A 19,813-nucleotide genomic window follows, 5' to 3' on the forward strand; every position below is an offset into this window, starting at 1 on the left:
TTTAGCTTTGGCAAATGTGCCATAGTTAATCAAGGTAGTAATATTATATAGCATGGATGAAGGGCATGCTATCTTTGTACTGTGTTTGCAACTTTTCTATAAATTTGCAGTTATTCCCAAATTTCAAAATTTTAAAAAGAACCTGCTTTGCAATGATAGTGTTATCCAAATGTGAGGCACATTTATTTCAGATATCTTTTGCTAGATTATTAGGCCTATTAAATAAGTATTTGTTCAATGAATGTTTATCAAATGCCATTTTACTAAGTGCTGTGACAGTATAAAAAAAATATAAAATAAGCCTCTGCTCTATAGTCTGTTTCAGGGAAAGAAGCTGAAAAGACACAGTCTGCCAAGTGCTAACACAGTAGATGTCACAGGGACTGTGTGGTTGAGTAGCTGAGACCACAGGTACTGTGGGCTCTGCAGAGGGACCCATCTGGGCTGAAGCAGTAGGAAGAGCCTGTAAAGAAGCGGGGCTGAGGTGAGCAGAGGGATGGAGGCAAGAACATAGGAGGTAGAGAGTAAAAGTAGCCAAAAACAAAGGAAGCAAATTTTCCCTCATTCTCAAGAAGGATACCATCCTTTGGGACAGATAAGTTGTGTACATCAAATAATTAGGATTAAGAGAGAACACTGGCTATATTGAATAGAGCTTAAAAGTAACATACAGCATTTCTCTAAGGGGTGGTGAAATTCTAGCTCCTCGTCTTTGACAGTCCAGTTTTTCTCTCTGCATTAAGTCGTGGTTCAGGATCGTGCCCTGTCACTGTTTTACCAGGGTGACCATGGGGCAGTAACTGAAGTGTCCGAAATTTGGTTTCTCCTGACTATAAGCTGCGACGGGGTGGATTTAATTCTGAAATTCCGAGCCCTTATGTTCTAAGAACATGTGTATATATACAGGCACACCTTATCTTATCACGCTTTGCTTTATTATGCTTCATTTGTTGTTTAGTTGCCAAGTTGTGTCTGAATCTGTGTGACCTCATGGACAGTAGCCTGCTGGGCTCTGTCTATGGGATTTCCCAGGCAAGAATAGTAGAAATGGGCTGCCATTTCCTTCTCTAGGGGATCCCCCTGACCCAGCGATGGAACCCATGTCTCCTGCATCTCCTGCTTGGCAGGTGGATTCTTTACCACTGAGCCACCAGGAAAGCCCATTGTACTTCACAGATAACTAAGAAAAAATTTTTTTAAGCAAATTGAAGGTCTGTGGCAATGTTGCCTCAGGGCAAATCTGTGGCACCATTTTTCCAACAGCATATGCTCACTTTGTGTCCCTGTCATATTTTGATAGTTCTTGCAATATTTCAAACCCTCTACCAGCAAAAGAGTTGATGGTTAGCAATTTAGCAATAAAGTGTACATTATATTTTAAGACATAATACTGTTGTATACTTCATAGAGTATCAGTTCAGTTCAGTCACTCAGTCGTGTCCGACTCTTTGCGACCCCATGAATCGCAGCACGCCAGGCCTCCCTGTCCATCACCAACTCCTGGAGTTCACTCAGACTCACATCCATTGAGTCAGTGATGCCATCCAGCCATCTCATCCTCTGTCGTCTCCTTCTCCTTCTGCCCCCAATCCCTCCCAGCATCAGAGTCTTTTCCAATGAGTCAACTCTTTGCATGAGGTGGCCAAAGTATTGGAGTTTCAGCTTCAGCATCATTCCCTCCAAAGAAATCCCAGGGCTGGTCTTCAGAATGGACTGGTTGGATCTCCTTGCAGCCCAAGGGATTCTCAAGAGTCTTTTCCAACACCACAGTTCAAAAGCATCAATTCTTCGGTGCTCAGCTTTCTTCACAGTCCAACTCTCACATCCATACATGACCACAGGAAAAACCATAGCCTTGACTAGACGGACCTTTGTTGGCAAAGTAATGTCACTGCTTTTCAATATGCTGTCTAGGTTGGTCATAACTTTTCTTCCAAGGAGTAAGCATCTTTAATTTCATGGCTGCAATCACCATCTGCCGTGATTTTGGAGCCCCCAGAAATAAAGTCTGACACTGTTTCCACTGTTTCCCCATCTATTTCCCATGAAGTGATGGGACAGTATAGTGTAAATATAACTTATATGCCCTTGGCAAGCAGAAAAATTATGTGACTTGCTTTATCATGATATTTGCTTATTGTGGTAATCTGGGATCACATCTGCAATAACTCTGATGTATGTCTATACATACATACACACAGTTTATTTGAGAGCAGAGAGGATAAGCATGGATGTGTAAAGTTTCAATGCTAGGATATCTGGCTTTCATATTTTGTCTCTAATCCAAACTGGAGATAGCACAAAACTCTTAAACAGATGAATGACTCTGGTAAATCACAGGCTCTCAGATAGCTCTGTGCACAGACTCAGTCCTGGTGGGAACCCTTGTAACTAGATTTGCAGCTGCACAGATGGTCAAATCCAAATAGTATTGACTAGACAGTCTTTTCCACTGGCATGCCATAAGGCTCTGGTTTTATTCTTTTCCTGGTTGACAATTTCATCATAATTTTTTAATAGGCAGTACATACATGTTGTCAACACTTTATACAAAAGTAAAAAAGCTTAAACAGTGTAAAGAAAGTCTCTTTCCTGTTCTCGTCCTCCAGCCTCCCCTTCCCTCCCCAGAGGCAGTCCCTGTTCTGTTTCTTATAATTCTTTACAATTTGAATATACAAGCATGTCCATATATATTATTTGAATGTATATACATAAATGTTAGCACAATATACCTGCTGTTCTTCACTTTCCCACTTAAATCATCTTAGAATTTTTTCCGAAAAACTTGAAACTGACTTGAAAATCTTTGCCCCTTCAGTCTCCTGTTAACCCCAGTCAAAGAAGGAAACAGTTTTAGTTCCAATAAGAACAGTAATCATAGCAGATTGAAATACTTTTTGTTTTCAGTTGCTCAGTTGTGTCCAACTCTTTGTGACCCCGTGGACTGCAGCGCGCCAGGCTTCCCTGTCCATCGCCATCTCCCAGAGCTTGCTCAAACTCATGTCCATTGAGTCAGTGATACCATCAAACCATCTCGTCCTCTGTCATCCCCTTCTTCTCCTGCCTTCAATCTTTCCCAGCATGAATGAAATACTTGAAACATATTTAAAGCCAAGAATTCATAATGATTTTTAAACAGAATAAAATTTCACTTTTTTGGGGAGGATGTGAGAGTATCCACTCATTCTTCTGAAAACTGGTAAATAAAAGGAAAGTCTCCAACTATTCTCCTTTTTCTTCACAAACTGAACCTTGAGGTAGCCAAATAGTTTTTTTTTTTTTTTAATACATCTATTGGTTTATTTTTGGCTGTGCTGGGTCTTCGCTGCTCTAGTTGCAGAGAGCAGGGGCTCCTCTCTAGTCGTGGTGCGTGGGCTTCTCATCGCGGTGGCTTCTCTGGTTGCAAAGTGCAGACTCTAACGCGGGCAGGCTTCAGTAGTTGCAGTGTGCTGGTTTGTTGCCCTGTGGCATCACCCACCAGGGATCGAAATGGTGTCCACTGCATAGCAAGGTGGATTCTTAACCACCAGGGAAGTCCACCAAATAGTTGATAGGTCAAATTCCTCTTTAGAGGCATGATAGATTATTACTGTTTTGCAGTCCCTCACCAATTAGTGGATTCAGGCAATAATCATCAATGGCTGGTAACATTGCAGGAGAGACACCAGACATTCTGTGCCTCCTGATGGGAGTACTTCATATGTATGGGGGTAATTTGTATTTCCTTCACTGTGGAGTATCTTTGTGCATTTTTTTTTCTTGTTGATTTGTAGAAGCTTTTTTCATATCAAAGAAATTAGCCACTGGTCTGTAATATGAGTTGATAATGATCTTTCCCAGTTCATTGTTTTTTCTTCTAATTTTGCTTTTGCTTTTTTTTTTTTTGCCATTTCAATTAAAAAATGAATATAGTTGAATTCATCAATCTTTTATGACTTTTAGATTTTGGGGGGTCATTTTGTTAATTAATTTATTTTTGGCCATGTCTTATGGCTTGTGGGATCCAAGTTCCCTGACCAGTGGAAGCACAGAATATGACTTTTATTGATAGATTTTGTATGCTACCTTAAATACTCTTTTCTGCTTTGAGATTGTAAAAGTATTCTCCCCTATGTTCTTTTAGTTCCTTCATGGTTTCCTCTTTATGTCAAACTCTGGTCTGTCTGGAGTTGATTTTGATGTAAGGAGTGAAATAGGGATGTAACTCAGTTTTTGTCTAGTACACTACCCACTTGCCATAGTACAGTTTACTGAACAGTCGTCTTTTCTGTAGGAATTTAAAATGTCACCTTTGTCATATATTGAGTTACTTAATTCCAGTGTGTATTTAGTTCTGTTTCTGAACTTTCTTGTTTATGTAATCGACATCTGTCTATTCATGTATCAGTGCCACATTGTTTTAGCTGTTGTAACTTAATAGTATGTGTCAGCTAATACTTTGGAGAACACCCCTGCCCCTACTTCCTCATACACACAAGACTCTTCATCTCTAGAATGTTTATGGCTATTCTTCTGTATTTAGTTTTCCTTATAAATTATTGAATAAATGTATTTGGTTCTCAAAAAAGTCGTGGTGTTTTAAATTGAGATTGAGTAAAATTTATATATTTTGTGTAAAGAGACTTGCCATCTGTTGTGTTTTACTAACTCAACCAGGATACTGGGAATACAAATAAAAATTCTTGGATTTATGTTGGGGAAGCATCAGTTGCACAAAATAAAGTTGTTTATTAACTAATTTACTCTGCATGTCAGACAATATTTAATATATTGGAGAGAAAGCAGATTATTTAAATTAATCACAGGTGGTTCTTAGGCTCTTTGCTGTTAAGATCAAGCTTGGCATCATATCATGTGAAGAAATTATAGTTTCAGCTGACAACCAATCTTGCGTTAGCCGACAGGATCATGTGGTTGCTTCTGAGGTATAGTCCTGGGTCACCTCAGAGGATGTGCAGAGAGGAAGAAGTGGTGTGTAGCAAGTGAGTGGTTCAGGCTCTGAAGGCAGACAGCAGGGGTATGAATTAGGTGCCCTGTGACCTTGGAAGTTTATTTAACCTCTTTGGGCTTCAGTTTCCTCAACTGTAAAATGGAGTTGTGTATAAGGCTTAAATGAGATCATCTAAAAGGCTTTGCACTTTGTCTGGTACATACTGGTGTTCTTTAAACATTGCTGTTATCATTTATATTGGGACTCTAACTCTGCTGGTCTGATATTGTCTCATTTATTATGTTCAGTTGGTGATATCATTATTTAGAAATAAAGGCAAGAGAAGATAACTAGAAAAGGGCAGCCAGGCCATTAGAATATGGCATGACCTAGAGACATTAAAGAAATGGTAGGCCTTTTACTGGAACAGAGAAAGTGAATGAGAAACAGGGTGGCCAGGTATTTATTCTGTATTGCTTGAGAGCATGGGGATTAAAACCATCTAGTGGAATTCAGTTTAACATAAGGAAAGTCTTTCTGGTAGCTATTTCTGTTCAACAGTGGAATGGCTCTTTGGATGAGAGGGGAGTTTGCAGGAGAATGGATACATGTATATGTATGGCTGAGTCCTTTTGCTGTTCTATCAGATAACTGAAATTATCATAGCATTGTTAATCAGCTATACCCCAATACAAATAAAAAGTTAAAAAAAAAAACAATGGAATGGCTTTATAGTGAGCTGTTTCTTAGAAGACATGTTCAATAAGGATCTGGATGGCCATTAGGAAACACCAAAAAGAGTTTCTGAATTAGAAGATGAAGCTAAACCAAGGGGGTTTTCCTATGGAATTCTAGTGTAAATGTACATATATATTAGTCACTCAGTCGTGTCCAACTCAATGCGACCTCATGGACTGTAGCCCACCAGGCTCCTCTTGTCCATGGGATTCTCCTGGCAAGAATACTGGAGTGGATAGCCATTGCCTCCTCCAGGGGATCTTCCTAACCCAGGGACTGAACCCAGGTCTCCTGCATAGGCAGGTGGATTCTTTACTGTCTGAGCCACCAGGGAAGCCCAAATCACATATGTGGAAAATTCTCTGTATATTTTTGGCTTATCCATTTTCAAAGAATTTTAAATGTTTGAGACCATGTGTGGTTCCTTTCTGAGTGAGAGGATATTGCAGTGCCTTGGGGTCCTTGTGAGCATGAGTGATCATCAAAGACCTGGAGAAATGAGGAGACTCAGGAATCAGCTCATTTCACTTCTATCTTTGTTGTTCCCTTGGAGACAAGTCCCTTGTCTCTGAATGCCATCTTTTCTGTGTAGGCTGTTAATCTTTGCTCCCCACTTTGAGTATGTATCTTTAAAAGAACAAGCACGTTACTCAAAGTTTACTACCTCTTAGTGTGAATGGAGCTTTTTGAAAGAAGGTGATATTTATTTGCACCTAGCAGACAAGTGACAAGTTTAAAGAAAACCCTATAAACTTGACTTTGGCCTTGACTATGCTCCATGTATCACTAACACACTTCCCTGGTGCCTTACTTTCCTGCTGCTTTTATTGCAATAAATGTAACCATAGTGTGTTAGAAAATTTTAATAAAGTTATATAAAGGAGGTAATATTTAATAATCTGTTTATTTCAGATCCATCTTCCTTTTTTTTTTTTTCCCTTGCAGGCTCTTACTGACTTGCTGTCTTTTCCAGTATTATGTTCTGTAAAACCTTTTGCTATCACTGGGTAACATTTGTGGTACCCTCGTAGGTTCTGTGTTGTACCACTAAGTGAGAAACCTGGTAAATGTGAACACAATGCTGAGTTGATCTCTAAAATACCATTTCTGTATTTTCAGTGAATGACGAACCCACTGCAACCACCGATCCCGAAGAACCCTCTGTTGTTGGTGTGGTGTCCCCGCCTGTTGCAGTGTCCAGTGTGACCCCGAACCCCACCACTGCGGCTATCCCTGCCACAGCCACACCGGCCGAAGGGGAGGAGCCCAGCACTTCGGGCACTCAGCAGTTCCCCGCAGCTGCCCAGGCCCCCGATGCTCTGCCTGCTGGGTGAGTAGCCTTCTGTCCCACCGCAGCACCCCCTGACCCCCTAGAAAAAAACCAACTGGCGCTCCTTCACTAGGGCAGAAACAACGTGCTTATTCATTACCTGGTGGCTAGCAGTCCCTGGGGAGGCTGCCATGCATAGGAGCGAGGAAGGTGTGGAAGGACTGCTCATTCTACATAAATCTTGAAAAAGACCTAAATCATCTGGGGCTGAATCAGTGCTACCTTATACGGTGACTTGAAATGAACAGCTCGACTCAAAGAGTGTGGCTGTTATGGAACAAGGAGCTCATTTTGCCCTCCAGAATCACTGGGTTTGCCCAGATCCTGCCTAGAAAACAGCTTTTCTCCCTTGCATTTTATCTCAATGGCCCATGGAGGGCTTTAGGCCCTGAGTATTACTGTATGTTTTTCCATGGCTGGGGCCGATGTTAACGTGGACTCATAGTTTTCCTGCCATCTTTTCGTTCAGAATGAAATCTGATGCGAAAGGCCTTGGGTGACAGGAAGATGGCCCCAGTAGGCCAAAAGCAAGAAGAAATGAAGCGTAGGGACCTGGGAATCAAGTAGATCTGGATTTGAATCCTAACTTGACCGTTTATGACCTTGCCCAAGTGACTTACCATCTAGGTAAGGTGGAGGTGATAATCACGCATAACTACCTCCCCAGGAATTTGCTGTTGTTCAGTCACTCAGTCATGTCTGACTCTTTGTGACCCTGTGAACTGCAGCATGCCAGGCTTCCCTGTCCTTCACCATCTCCCGGAGTTTTCTCAAACTCACGTCCATTGAATCAGTGATGCTATCCAACCATCTCATCCTCTGCCGCCCCCTTCTGCTCCTGCCCTCAATTTTTTCTCATCATCAGGGTCTTTTCCAATAAGTTGGTTCTTTGCGTCAGATGGCCATGGTGTTGGAGCTTCAGCTTCAGCATCAGTCCTTCTAATGAATAGTCAGGATTGATTTCTTTAAGGGGCTCCAATAAGACAGTGTATGTGAAGCCCTCACCCAATGGTGAGTGTTACACCTGGTGAATGATATTTTTGAAGTGGTTATGAAAGAATCATAAAAGAAGAGAATGGTTCTGAACTGGGAAACAGTCTTATCTCAGGGCTCCCAATCACTTGTCAGGGCCAATTCCATGCGGTCTCACTGCCCATCCTGGTTATCAGCTTGGAACCAGGGAAGCCCTTGTGATAAAAGGGAAGGATGGTATACTGATGTATAATACACCATATTGTTCTTCAGCCACTTTAGAAAACCCCATTGTCCAAACAAACAAAAAATCCTAAATCTGAAGACATTTGGGATTTTTACCACTTATATCTCGCATCCCTAGCATCTGGCACACAACTCAACTTAAATTTCTTAACAAAACACGATGAATACATGAAAAATATCACAAATGGTTTTTAATCCCTCAGACCCATAGAGAATCAGGAGGTACTGAGAGGTGGCTCCAAAGTCTTCTGTGAAATTTTTCATTTTGTGAAAAGATTTATAACTACTTGCTTCTGTGCAACTTCTTCCTACAGAGGTTTTTTTTTTTTTTCTCGTGTATGTGGTAAGGAATACTTGAAAGACCCTTGTTTGGTTTATAATTTGAAATCTGTATATAATTTGGGAGGAGCAGAGTGGGATCATTTTGGCAGAGGGAGAGAAGATGGCTGCTCGGTGCCTCAGGAGCCTGTTTGCTTTCCGCTGAGCAAAGCCTGGAAGGCGGGCTTCCCTCCCGTGTGTCAGTCACAGGCAATTAGGGCTACTGGCTCAAGGCGTCTTTATGTAGGGCGTGTGTGAGGGTTACTGTTCTCCTGGATTGGGCCCTTCCTGTTTCCAGGCAGCTGGAAAACTCCAGGCTCTGAAAACACTCTTTATTCTGAGTCTGGCGGTCAGAGCAGCTCAGAGAAGCTAGTTTTCCTACTTGGCCTCCCAACCCACCCCAACAAGAGGCCGAACCGCTTCTCTTGGGTAGAGTTTGAACAGCATCTTCTCCCTGGAGCGTTTAGAATGGGATGGTAGGTCTGAGGAGGCTGCTTCCCACTTGAACACGAGTGATGGTCCGGAGAAGGGCATTGAGACCCAGTCTTGCCACCCAGAGGGGCTTCCAGTTGCCCACTGGGAGTCCTGGTACTCTGCGGGCTGTCTCAGGGCCTGGTGATTACCACTGGCAGTGCTGAGTTTGTGGCGATGAAGCTGGCAGGCTTTCAGTTCTCTGCTCTGTGATGGCAAGCCAGAAAGGGCACACTTTCCACCCCGAGCCTTCCAATCCACAGACTGCCATCTCCACCGTAGCAGCTTATGTACAAGTTTAGGAGATCCAGACAAGATGGATCATCCCTCCCTTCTTGGTATCTTACATTCAGGAGTCAGGGGAACCACTTTTAACCTTTTAAATAAAGTTCTGAACATAACATTTCACTACCTAGAATGCCTCACTGGTTTCCTCTTGTCTTTAGGAGTCAGTTCTCAAATCCTTAATAAGACCTGAAAAAGCTCTGCAGGACAAGGCCTCATCTGCCCCCCAAACCTTCCATGGAAGACACGCTCTGCTTTGCTCTCTAAGCTTTACCCTTAATGACTTATTTTAGTTTGACAAGTATAGCACCCTTTCTCTGGGTTGGGACTGTTATGCTGGTTACCGCTCTCTGAAACCTTCCTCACCATTTTGTCTGTTAATTTCTATCCATCTTCAAATCTCAGATTAATCAGCACTTGCTCTGGGAATCCTTCCTCAATCCCCAGCACACAAGGTCAGACCGCTGTGTATATTGCAATTCTTCTCACACGCGTAACTGCGTGTTCTGCCTCCCTCTACCCAGCTGGGCTGTAAATGCCAAGATGGCAAGGAGCCTGGCACAAAGTCAGCTCCCAAGACATACTTATAGTGCATTAATGAACCAGTTTTTTGAGGATTCCCCATGTGGCTTAGTGGTAAAGCATTGGCCTGCCAATGCAGGAGACGCAGAAGACATGGGTTCCATCCCTGGGTTGGGGAGATCCCCTGGAGGAGTCAGTGGCAACCCACTTCAGTATTCTTGCCTGGAAAATCCCATGGACAGAGGAGCCTGGCGGGCTTCAGTTCGTGGGGTTGCAAAAGAATTGGACATGCCTGAACGGCTGAGCAACAGCAATGAATCAATTTAAATGCCATATATATGTATATATGTATTTTTTCTCCACCTGGATGAATGTTTTCTGCTTCTTTGATGTCTCAAATAAAGAGGACCTATGACAGGATTTACATTTTTTTCCTAAGAGCAAGACCTTAATGGGTCCCTCACTAGGTTGTCTGGCTTTGGGTTCACGTATGACTCTCTCACAGGGTCGGGATGCTGCTTGCTGCCCAGTAGGGATCTGCATGCCTGGGGAACACTGCAGAGCATGTCTCCCCCTTTGTGTGGCCTTTGTGAGCCACGCTAGACTGGTTTTTTTTGAGACATCCAGCCGACTCTGTCTCTTTCCAGCCTTACCTTCTCAACTCCTTCATCTCCTTCACAGAGCAGTCAGGCACAGTTCACTTGGGGATGCCAAGGGCTTATTTTTCCAGTTGCCACATGGCCTTTCTGAAACTTGCAGCAGATGCAGCTGGTCATAAAGATGTCACATCCGCCTGTGTTTTAGTGACTGAAGGCCACCGAAACCTGGGCTGCCTCAGTCCAAACAGAACACCCTTTATCCCGTTCCTCTCTCCCGGTCTCCAAACCCTCCTCCTGCCTTCTGTACCTTTTAATTTAATTAGCGAGAAAGAAGCCAATTGGAAGGGCGTGGCGCTTTCAGGCTGCAAACGCCTGTCAAGGGAACGGGTGCCAGCCAGGCTCGAGAGACGTGGTGAGATAGTGGCTTGGGAGAAGGGCAGTGGGGAGGGAGGCCTGCTTTGATTAGCTGGCCCTGCATCTGGTTTTTATCAGCAGGGAGCCCACTTTCGGGACCAAATGCTCATTACCAGACCGTGTGTACATGGCTTAGATAAACTCCAAGCGCGTCCCGGGCCCCGCCGCTCGCCCAGGCCCTTGCGCACAGAGGCGCATTATTCCAGCCTGGCAGCCCGCGCCGCGCTGTGGTTCCTTACATAACGGAGGCCGTTGTGTTTGGACTCTGCCGGCTTACCTCAGCACTGCCATTTCACACCATCCCTCCCTCCCGCAGTCATTGGCTGCTCCGGCTGTTTCCTGCCTCAGGAGAATTAGTTGAGGAGGGTGTTCTTCGGATCTGTTGGATGTGCCATCTCCCCCCACCCCCAGGTCCAATTCTGCAGACCTAGAGGTCCTTTCTCCAGGTGGTCCTTGACACACTGTCAAGGATGACAACCTGGTAAGAGTTCTTTGATGTTTTCTTCGTGGAGACACTTTAAGAGACATTGGAATTTGCAGCTTCTCTGCTAAGTTATAAACCAGCTGCTGCCATTGAATTTCATTCCAAACTCAATTTTGTCGCTAGCCAAAGATCCTTACCCAAGGAGTTTTAAAACAGTGCTTTTCAAACTGTCTGTGAAAAACTAGTCCTTTTTTTCTCCCCACTGTTTTTGTTTGTTTTAATTTTTTTTTCAGTCTCTTATGAACTGTTACTTTGGTCCTCTATTTAACGAAATAGATCTACAGATCATGTATTTGGATGTTGTGGCAATGTCAAATTGGTACAAAAGTTTCTAAAAGCCTACAAACTTCTGAACTTTTCTGGTCACTGAACAGTAACAGTGTGAGCCATGGACCATACTTTGAGTAGCAAAGGATTAAAGGATTAAACTGGGATAATCTGTCCCTTTGTGCTAAGTAGTATGGTTTAGTTCTTGACTCTGCAAGGATTATTACATGCTTAGGTAATGCCAGATAGTACATGTTACTGGCTTCCTCCTTCTCATCTCAGAATGAAATCCTTGTTTCCAAAGATTCTACTGTGTCAGGGCTGGCTCATGAGAAGTTCTCGCCCTGCTCTATGTATGTTTTTGTGTGTAATTAGGAATTTTCATTTTACTACACTTTCTTGAGAGCTCCTCAGGAGCTGGTGTTACTGTGTCCTCCATTTTTGTATTCCCAGCACCTAGCATAGTACTTGGTTTCTAGAGAGATGGAGTGAGAAGTGGCTGTTGAATGATAAGTGTTTTCATTCTCAATAGCTGTTATAATTTTTTATAGTTTCTTTTTGAAAAATTGGGAAAAATAGAAACAGAACAACAGTAACAGACACCCACCTAGATGTAACCATTGGCACTTTTCACGCACCTTGTATCTATTTTCGCCTGATCATTAGTAATTGTTAACACATGTTAAATGCTTCCAGTGTGCTGGGAGTGCTGGGTTTCGTAAGTGGCTTATTTCAGTCTTCATGGCAGTCTGCGGTAGCTCCTACACTGCTGCTGCTGCTAAGTCGCTTCAGTCGTGTCCGACTCCGTGCGACCCCATAGACAGCTGCCCACCAGGCTCCTCCGCCTTGGGATTTTCCAGGCAAGAGTACTGGAGTGGGTTGCCATTGCCTTCTCTGAGCTACTACACTACTTTTACCCTTATTTTGCAAATGAGGAAACCTTAAGTGGTTTGCCCAAGACCACATGTACAGACATGTACATGTAAACATTAAACATACATCTACTAAAATTTAATAATCTTAGGGCATATGCTTTTAAATTTTATTCTTTTAATTGTAAAATATTTTAAGCATGCAAATAAGAATAGTGGGCTATCCAACTCAGTCTTATCAAACTTTAGCATTATGCTGCATTTAGTATAAACCTCCCCCTCCTTACCTTGTTTTTTAACCTCTTGATGAAGAAGACATTATAAAGTTTAAAGTCCCTGTGAATGCCTCCTTGATCCCATTCCCTATATACAGAGATACATGGAACTGGGGACATTCATTTAAACTGCTCTATGGTATTCTGTTGTATGAATAGATAAAATTTTATTTTTATAATTAAAATTTATATTTACATGTATATTAGATATATAAATATAAAAATCATATTTTATGCTTGTGTTTGTTTCTATTATAATTGCCTTAATTAACAGTGCTGCAGGGAAGTGTTTTCTGTGCCTGCCTTTTTGTGTGCATGTTTGTTTCTTTAGGGGAGGTACTCAGACTGGAATTTCTTCTTTGTAGGAGGATGGAGGTTTCCACTTTTAGTAGATGCTGTCAAATTGCTTTTTGAGTCAGTTCACCAATTCATACTCCCATGAGCATACATAAGCATTCCTGCTAAAACAAAATTATTGTCAGATAGTTTTCACTTTGGCCAGTCTGAGGGACGTGAATGGGGTGTCTCATGCTGGGTTTACTTTGAATTTTCTTCATTATCCTTGAGATTAAACCGCTTTTTATATTTTTTTAAAATTTGGCTTTTGAGTTTCTTTTCTTGTGAATTGCCTGTTCGTATATTTCTGTCAATTTTTCTGTTTGGCTATCTGTTGTTATAATCTGCAGGATTTCTTAATATGTGCTGGATACCAATTGCCTCTCAGTTATGTGCATTGCAGATATTTTCTGTGGCTTGTCTTTTAACCTTTTTATGTTGCTTTTTATTGTACAGGAGTTCAAATTTTAAGTAGTCAAGTTTGTTCATCTTTTTCATGCGCCTTTTGTGTCTTGTCTGAAATACTGCCTTACTCTGATCATATAAAAATTTTACATGCACACGTGACTCCCCCTGATCCCCATGTTTTGTAGATTCTGATATGTACGTTATTTCACATTTAATTTCTTTAAAATCAAGATGTGATTTACAAGCATTAGAATGTTACAGTTTAATTGGCAAGAGTTTTTCTTTCTTTCTTGGTTTAAAAATCTTATAATTGGTGGCATTTTAGATTTAATGAACAATAGTGTATTTTTATCGGAGAAGGAAATGGCATCCCACTCCAGTGTTCTTGCCTGGAGAATCCCAGGGATGGAAGAGCCTGGTAGGCTGCTGTCTCTGGGGTCACACAGAGTTGGACACGACTGAGGTGACTTAGCAGCAGCAGCAGCAGCAGTGTATTTGTATAATTTTTAAACAAAATTTTGTTTATCTTATGCATGTTATTTTTTCCACTCAGCATATTGTAAATCATATTTTAAATGACTGAATATTCATTATAGAATATTTACTAACATAATTTACTAATTTTCCATTTTAAAGCATTTAGGTTTTTTCTAGTTTTTCTGTAACATGCTACAACGTACTGTGACAGATACACTTACTGCTAAATCTTTGACACATAATTATTTCCAAAGGATATATCTTCGAAGTAGAATTGCTGAATTAAAGGATGTTTATGTAGGAGAAGTTTTTAACCAAGTTGCAAGATTGCCCTTGGGAGCGTATATATCCATTTTTGTTCCTATCAACTATGTCTTTTAAACACTTAAATTTTTTTTTAATTTAATTTTTTTTGGCCATGCTATGAAGCCTGTAGGACCCTAGTTCCTTAGCAGGAATTGAACCTGCTCCCCCTGCATTGGAAGCATGGAGTCTTAACGATTGGACCACCAGGAAGTCCCCCACCAACTTTTTTTTTTTTTTTAACTGGAGAATAATTACTTTACATTGTTGTGGTGGTCTCTGCTTATAAACTCGAATCGGTCATAATGATATACATCTCTCCTCTCTCTTGAGTCTCCTTACCCCCAACGCCCTCCATTCTACCCCTCTAGGTCATCACAGAGCACTAGGCTGGGCTTCCTGTGTTATACAGCAGCTTCCCGATAGTTATCTGTTTTACACAATAGTGTATGTATGTCAATGCTACTTTCTCAATCTGTCCTACACTCTCCAGCTGTTTTTTAAAAATAATTTTATTTGTTTATTTTTGTCTGCACTGGGTCTGCACTGCTGTCTGAGCTTTTCTGTAGCTGTGGGGAGTGGGGGCTGCTCTCTGGCGGCGGTGCGTGGGCTTCTCGTTGCAGTGGTTTCTGCTGCGGAGCACAGGCTCTCGGGCATGGGGCTTCAGTAGTTGCAGCATGTAGGCGCCGGAGTTGTGATGCCTGGGCTTTAGAGCACAGGCTCAATAGTTGTGACCCATGGGCTTAGTTGCTCCACGGCAAGTGGAATCTTCCCGGATCGGGGATTGAGCCCTTGTCTCCTTCATTGCCAGGTGGATTCTTTACCACTGATCTACCATGGAAGCCCTCTTCACCTATTTTTTAAGAGTGACTATTTCCCTACATTACCAAACTTATCTACAGTTTTTAAAATCTGCAAATTTGATTTTTAAAAAAGTTTTTATTTTTTTAGTAGACACCATCTCTAGCACTTGTCTTGCATCTCTGTGAAAGCATATCTTTTAATGTTGTCATCTTCCATTGAAGAAGATGGCTTTGTGGACCTTTCCAAGGCAAAAAAAAAAAAAAGGAATGGTTGAAAAAGGAGGAGAAAAACAGACCTCAATTCAGAGTCCTCAGTAGCTACTACTGTGGCCCTCTCTGCTTAGAGGGCATAAAGTGCTGCTTGTTGATAGTTTTAAAAAGGGGGCTAGTGTGCTTGGATTTAAAGGAAAGCTCAGTGTTTCGAGAAGGGGTCTGGGGGGAAGGTCTGAGTTTAACATACTTCTTACCTAGTTTATAGAGGACCTCCTGAAGCAATGAAAACAGTGATGAGGAGATGTATTCCACTGCACACAGATTTTTGACTCATAAAACAGCCTGACAGTGTCCCTACAGAGGAAATAAATCTTGTGGTTCACCTAGGAAGTGGCCAGAGCTTGGGGAATAAATGGGATTTGGTTCAGAGTTAAAATTTATTATAGGATCATAATGTAAGAAAATATGAATTTCCTGTAATGTTTGCCTGAGAGAAGTTGAATCTCTACATAGGCAGCTTTAAGAATACCTGAATACTTTCAGTGTATTTTTCTGAAGTTTAGTTTGTGTCTAAGTAACCAGCAAGGCATCTTTTGTTTACTGGTACCTAAGTACTCTGGTAGGACTTTGTTTTCTGACGAAGAGAGTGTATTTTGAATGAGAGTCAGCTTCACTAATGCCCAGTGCTTGTATTAATAAAGTTTATTAACAAATTATAAATAATACAAGTTTATAATGCTCTTAGTAAGAATTTGTGATTCATCTCTGATCCTAAACCAAAATACTTGGGGACTGTCAGATTTAAATTCCTTCTCAATTTAATTTGACTCTTGGTGAAACTGTGATTCTGTCCAAACTTATGGGAATCTGACCAAGATGTGTGTTAATCAGGATGGTTGAATATACACTGTAATGGCAAGTCACTGAGAACTGATTTCCTGAAGACCTTTTAGGAAACTTTCCACAAGAAAATGTGGTTCAGGTAACCAGACAGTTTCCTTTCAGATAACGTAGAAATGATTGCATGCCATCCTAATCATGAAATTGAGATTTTCTGCCTTTAACTTTTTAATAATGATAGTGGTTTGGGGGGAGAACTGGGGCATGGAAGAGATACAACTTGTTATTAATACCAAACACAAGGTCGTGTGTTTGATGCACAGCGAGGCCAGACAATACCTAAACGTTGTGGTTTGGAGGGCAGAGAAAGGTTTATTGCAGAACCATACAAGAAGATGGGTGGCTTGTGCCCCCTAAAATCCCAAACTCCCCAGAGGGTTTCAGCAAAGCACTTTCAAAGGCAAGGTGAAGAAAGGACATGGTTAGTTGTTGCAGACTTCTCGGTGTTGGAATCCTTTGTTCTTGCAGCTGTTCCGCATAAGTCAGGTCACGATGTTCCTATAAACCTCCAACAAGACAAATATTATTCTCTGTTCTGAAACTTTTTATATGAATGGACTCTTAAAGGTTAGAACCTTGAGAATGGGCTATCCTGTATATTTCAGACTATGTGTAACATTCTTTTACTATAGGTGCAGAGCCAACATGACTAAGCACACAGTTTAAAGTAAGAGAAACCGATCTAATATGGAGTCAGATGTGTTCTTCCCTATTACACACTGAATAAAGGACAGTCAAAATCCATAGACGCAAAGGGAATTTAGGTGTTTTTTAAAAAGTACAGAGATTAATTGAAACTGGAGACTGTTTTTTAAGTCCTTTCAAATAGAAAGACCCTGTGTAGTCCATGGTCCAACTGAATGTTATGCATTGAAGGCCAGGGAGCAATGTGTTGGGAAGGGACCTGAATTGAGCTTGGGCTTTTGAACAGTTTCTGAGAGCATCAAAGAAAGCTATTCAGTGGGAGAGGATGTGACCCACGTGACCAGGATGCAGTATCGAGACCCATGGGTAGTTTCATTGAAAAGCCTTGTAATCTCAGCATGAAGAAGATGCTTATAAGGTTCAGAAACCTAACCCCTGCCAGGGATGCGCTGATGAAAGGTCGCTGCCAGTATCACTTTCTTGGCATGGGGAGACCAAACCAAGACAGTCAGAAGGCTTAATCTATGTGGGTCAGCAGCTACAGAGGGGAGAGGAGAATCGGGAGGCTCATTTGATTGACGATAGAATCGACCGACTCTGCCACAGGAATGGAGGGGAGGGATTTGTATGAATTCTGAGGAGCCGTGCAGGTAGGGAGGAGTTGAGAGTTCTCTAGGAAAAGCAGCTAGGCCAGGTCACAGATCAGGGAGGACCCACATGGACATTTAATCCGAGCAGGAGTCCAATTTTAAAAGGAAGAATGTAGATATCAAAAAAAAAAAAAAAAAAAAGAAAAAGAAAGGTAATGGAAGAAAGGTCTTATTCTTCTTGGTAACTATTTTTCTAGCTAAGCCAATTGAGAGGGTTCATAGAAGGACACTGAGATTCACTGGACAATAATAGTGCCTGAAAGAGAGTCTTTCATTTCTAAGGATCAACTGGGATCAAAGACAGGGTAGACAGGTCTTGTCTAGGCTTGGGAGGAGCAGCCATAACTCTTGAATATAAGCAAAGAGGACTTCACGCCGATTTCCTTGCCGACAGTGCAGGAAGACCACTGTGCCAATTAAAGGGCATTTATTTCATGGAATTTTAAGAACTGTCCCTTCTTCAAATGAAAATAGTAGTCAAAGTATAATAAAACCAAAGTTCTCTCCTTGCCTCAAATGAAATAGAAAAGAAGCCAAAAGTTGAGACCACTTATGAGATGAAAGTTACAACAAAAGAATTGTTGAAATAAAGAAAAATGTGTTTTAGCACCTTTTCTCTCCAACTACAACACCACGTATTTTGTCTTTATTCAAGGGACAGCCCCACCCGCCTATTATGGTCAGTTTTCCAAACAGTGACTGCAAAATGAGCAAAATTGTTTTATTGGGGCTTTTGTGCCACAAAATTGCCAAGGACAGGAAGGATAGAGCTAATTTCTTAGGAAATGCGGAGGAATTCTCGGCTCCTTAAATCTTTATTAGGAGCAAATGTTACGAAAGAGTGGTTTGCTACCCTCGCCTTGAGGAGCTTCCATATTTCAGTACTTATCCTTAAGCCAAATATCTTTCTCAAGACCTTCTTTATTTCCAAATTCAGATGAATAAAGAGAGTATCAAATTTGCTGCTTGATTACCAAGCAGACAGGAAGAATTTGGAGAGGTGGTGTGAAGTCATTCTATGTTAGCCTCCTTTGTGGCTGAAAAGTCCCTACTTGATCCCCAGAGATGGGACACTAGCCTCTTGAAACTTGCAATATCTGTCACTCTTTTATCTTTAATACAAAAGGGCATCGAGAGGGAGAAGAGCTTTAACTTCGCCCTGTGTGTCTTTTCACCTGATCACTTTTGCCAGAAGATTCTCCCCCCGCTTCTTCTTTTTTCTTTTTGTTTAAATTTGGCTATGCCGAGTCTTAGTCGCAGCACTCAGGGTCTATATTTACGGCATGCGGGATCTTTTAGTTCTGCCCTTTAAATGAAATACCAACTAAAGTGCATAGATCTTCCTTTTGCTGTGGGAAGAGCCAGGGCACTTGGGCCAGGTTACCAGTAACCGCTTCAACCAGAAGCTGGAGTGGGAGTATATAATATAGTGTTAGTCACTCAGTCATGTCCAACTCTTGGCGACCCCGTGGACTGTAGCTCGCCAGGCTCTTCTGTCCATGGGTTTCTCCAGGCAAGAATACTGGAGTGGGTTGCCATTCCCTTCTCCAGAGGATCTTCCTGACCTGGGGATCAAACCTGGGTCTCCTGCTTTACAGGCAGATTCTTTACCATCTGAGCTACAGGGAAGCCCCAGGGAGCAGGAATACCCAGGAGAACAAGTATCCTTGAGCACATTTTAATGGTGTTTGTAGCACTCTGGTCCTCAAACCAGTAGTGGATTCCTTTTGAGAGGAGGGAATGTGGAACAAGCAGACCTCAGTGCTCCCAGGGGGAAGCCTCCTGGTGGTGCAAAGTGTGTAGCCTCTCTCTTCCTGTAGATGATATCTGAGCAGGGGTTTGTGATTAAAAATGGAGCCTAGAAATGAACGAGGTGGATTTACTGTGATGTCTCCCCAGTCGTCATGATCCTGCAGGGCTCCCTACCTAGACTCCTGTGCTAGGGAGAGCTGTTCACGTTGGGGTGGGTGGCGGAAAGGCACCCGGCACCTTGTCTGCTGGGTTGTGGGTTTCTTATAAGTTCCACTTGCCCTTCCTTTCTTCCTTTCAGGGGTCCATGGTAAAACTCATAGGCTAGAGAGTCTGAGCTGAGTTTTATTTAGCCCCTCTGAGCCTCGGTTTCTTCGATGATGATGGCATGTCCCACCTTAAAGGATGGAGGCAGGACTGAATGAGGTAAAACAGGAACCTGCAACTCATTGTGGATGCTCTGTGGGTGATGATTACCCCTTCCCATTTTTGCCTTGAAAACCTTGCATATATCTCTATCTGAATTAGCCTCAGAGGGGCTCATCAGTGCTGTCCACTGATCAGATGTGAGAAACGGTATCAAATAAAGCTCGTATCTATTAGAGT

The 19,813-nt window shown here is 42.1% G+C and overlaps 1 protein-coding gene across 6 annotated transcripts in view; it reads left to right on the plus strand.

The window, feature by feature from the left end:
* The window catches only part of WWP2 (WW domain containing E3 ubiquitin protein ligase 2), a 145,051-nt gene that overhangs the window by 91,655 nt on the left and 33,583 nt on the right, over window positions 1-19,813 (plus strand). For all 6 annotated transcript variants that reach the window (XM_060398453.1, XM_042231872.2, XM_027978133.3 and 3 more), the window contains exon 8: window positions 6,788-6,998. In XM_060398453.1, coding sequence (XP_060254436.1) covers window positions 6,788-6,998 — 211 coding nt within the window. The remainder of the gene's footprint in view (window positions 1-6,787; window positions 6,999-19,813) is intronic.

The sequence above is a fragment of the Ovis aries genome, chromosome 14, assembly GCF_016772045.2.
Source record: "Ovis aries strain OAR_USU_Benz2616 breed Rambouillet chromosome 14, ARS-UI_Ramb_v3.0, whole genome shotgun sequence".
Classification (NCBI taxonomy): domain Eukaryota; kingdom Metazoa; phylum Chordata; class Mammalia; order Artiodactyla; family Bovidae; genus Ovis; species Ovis aries.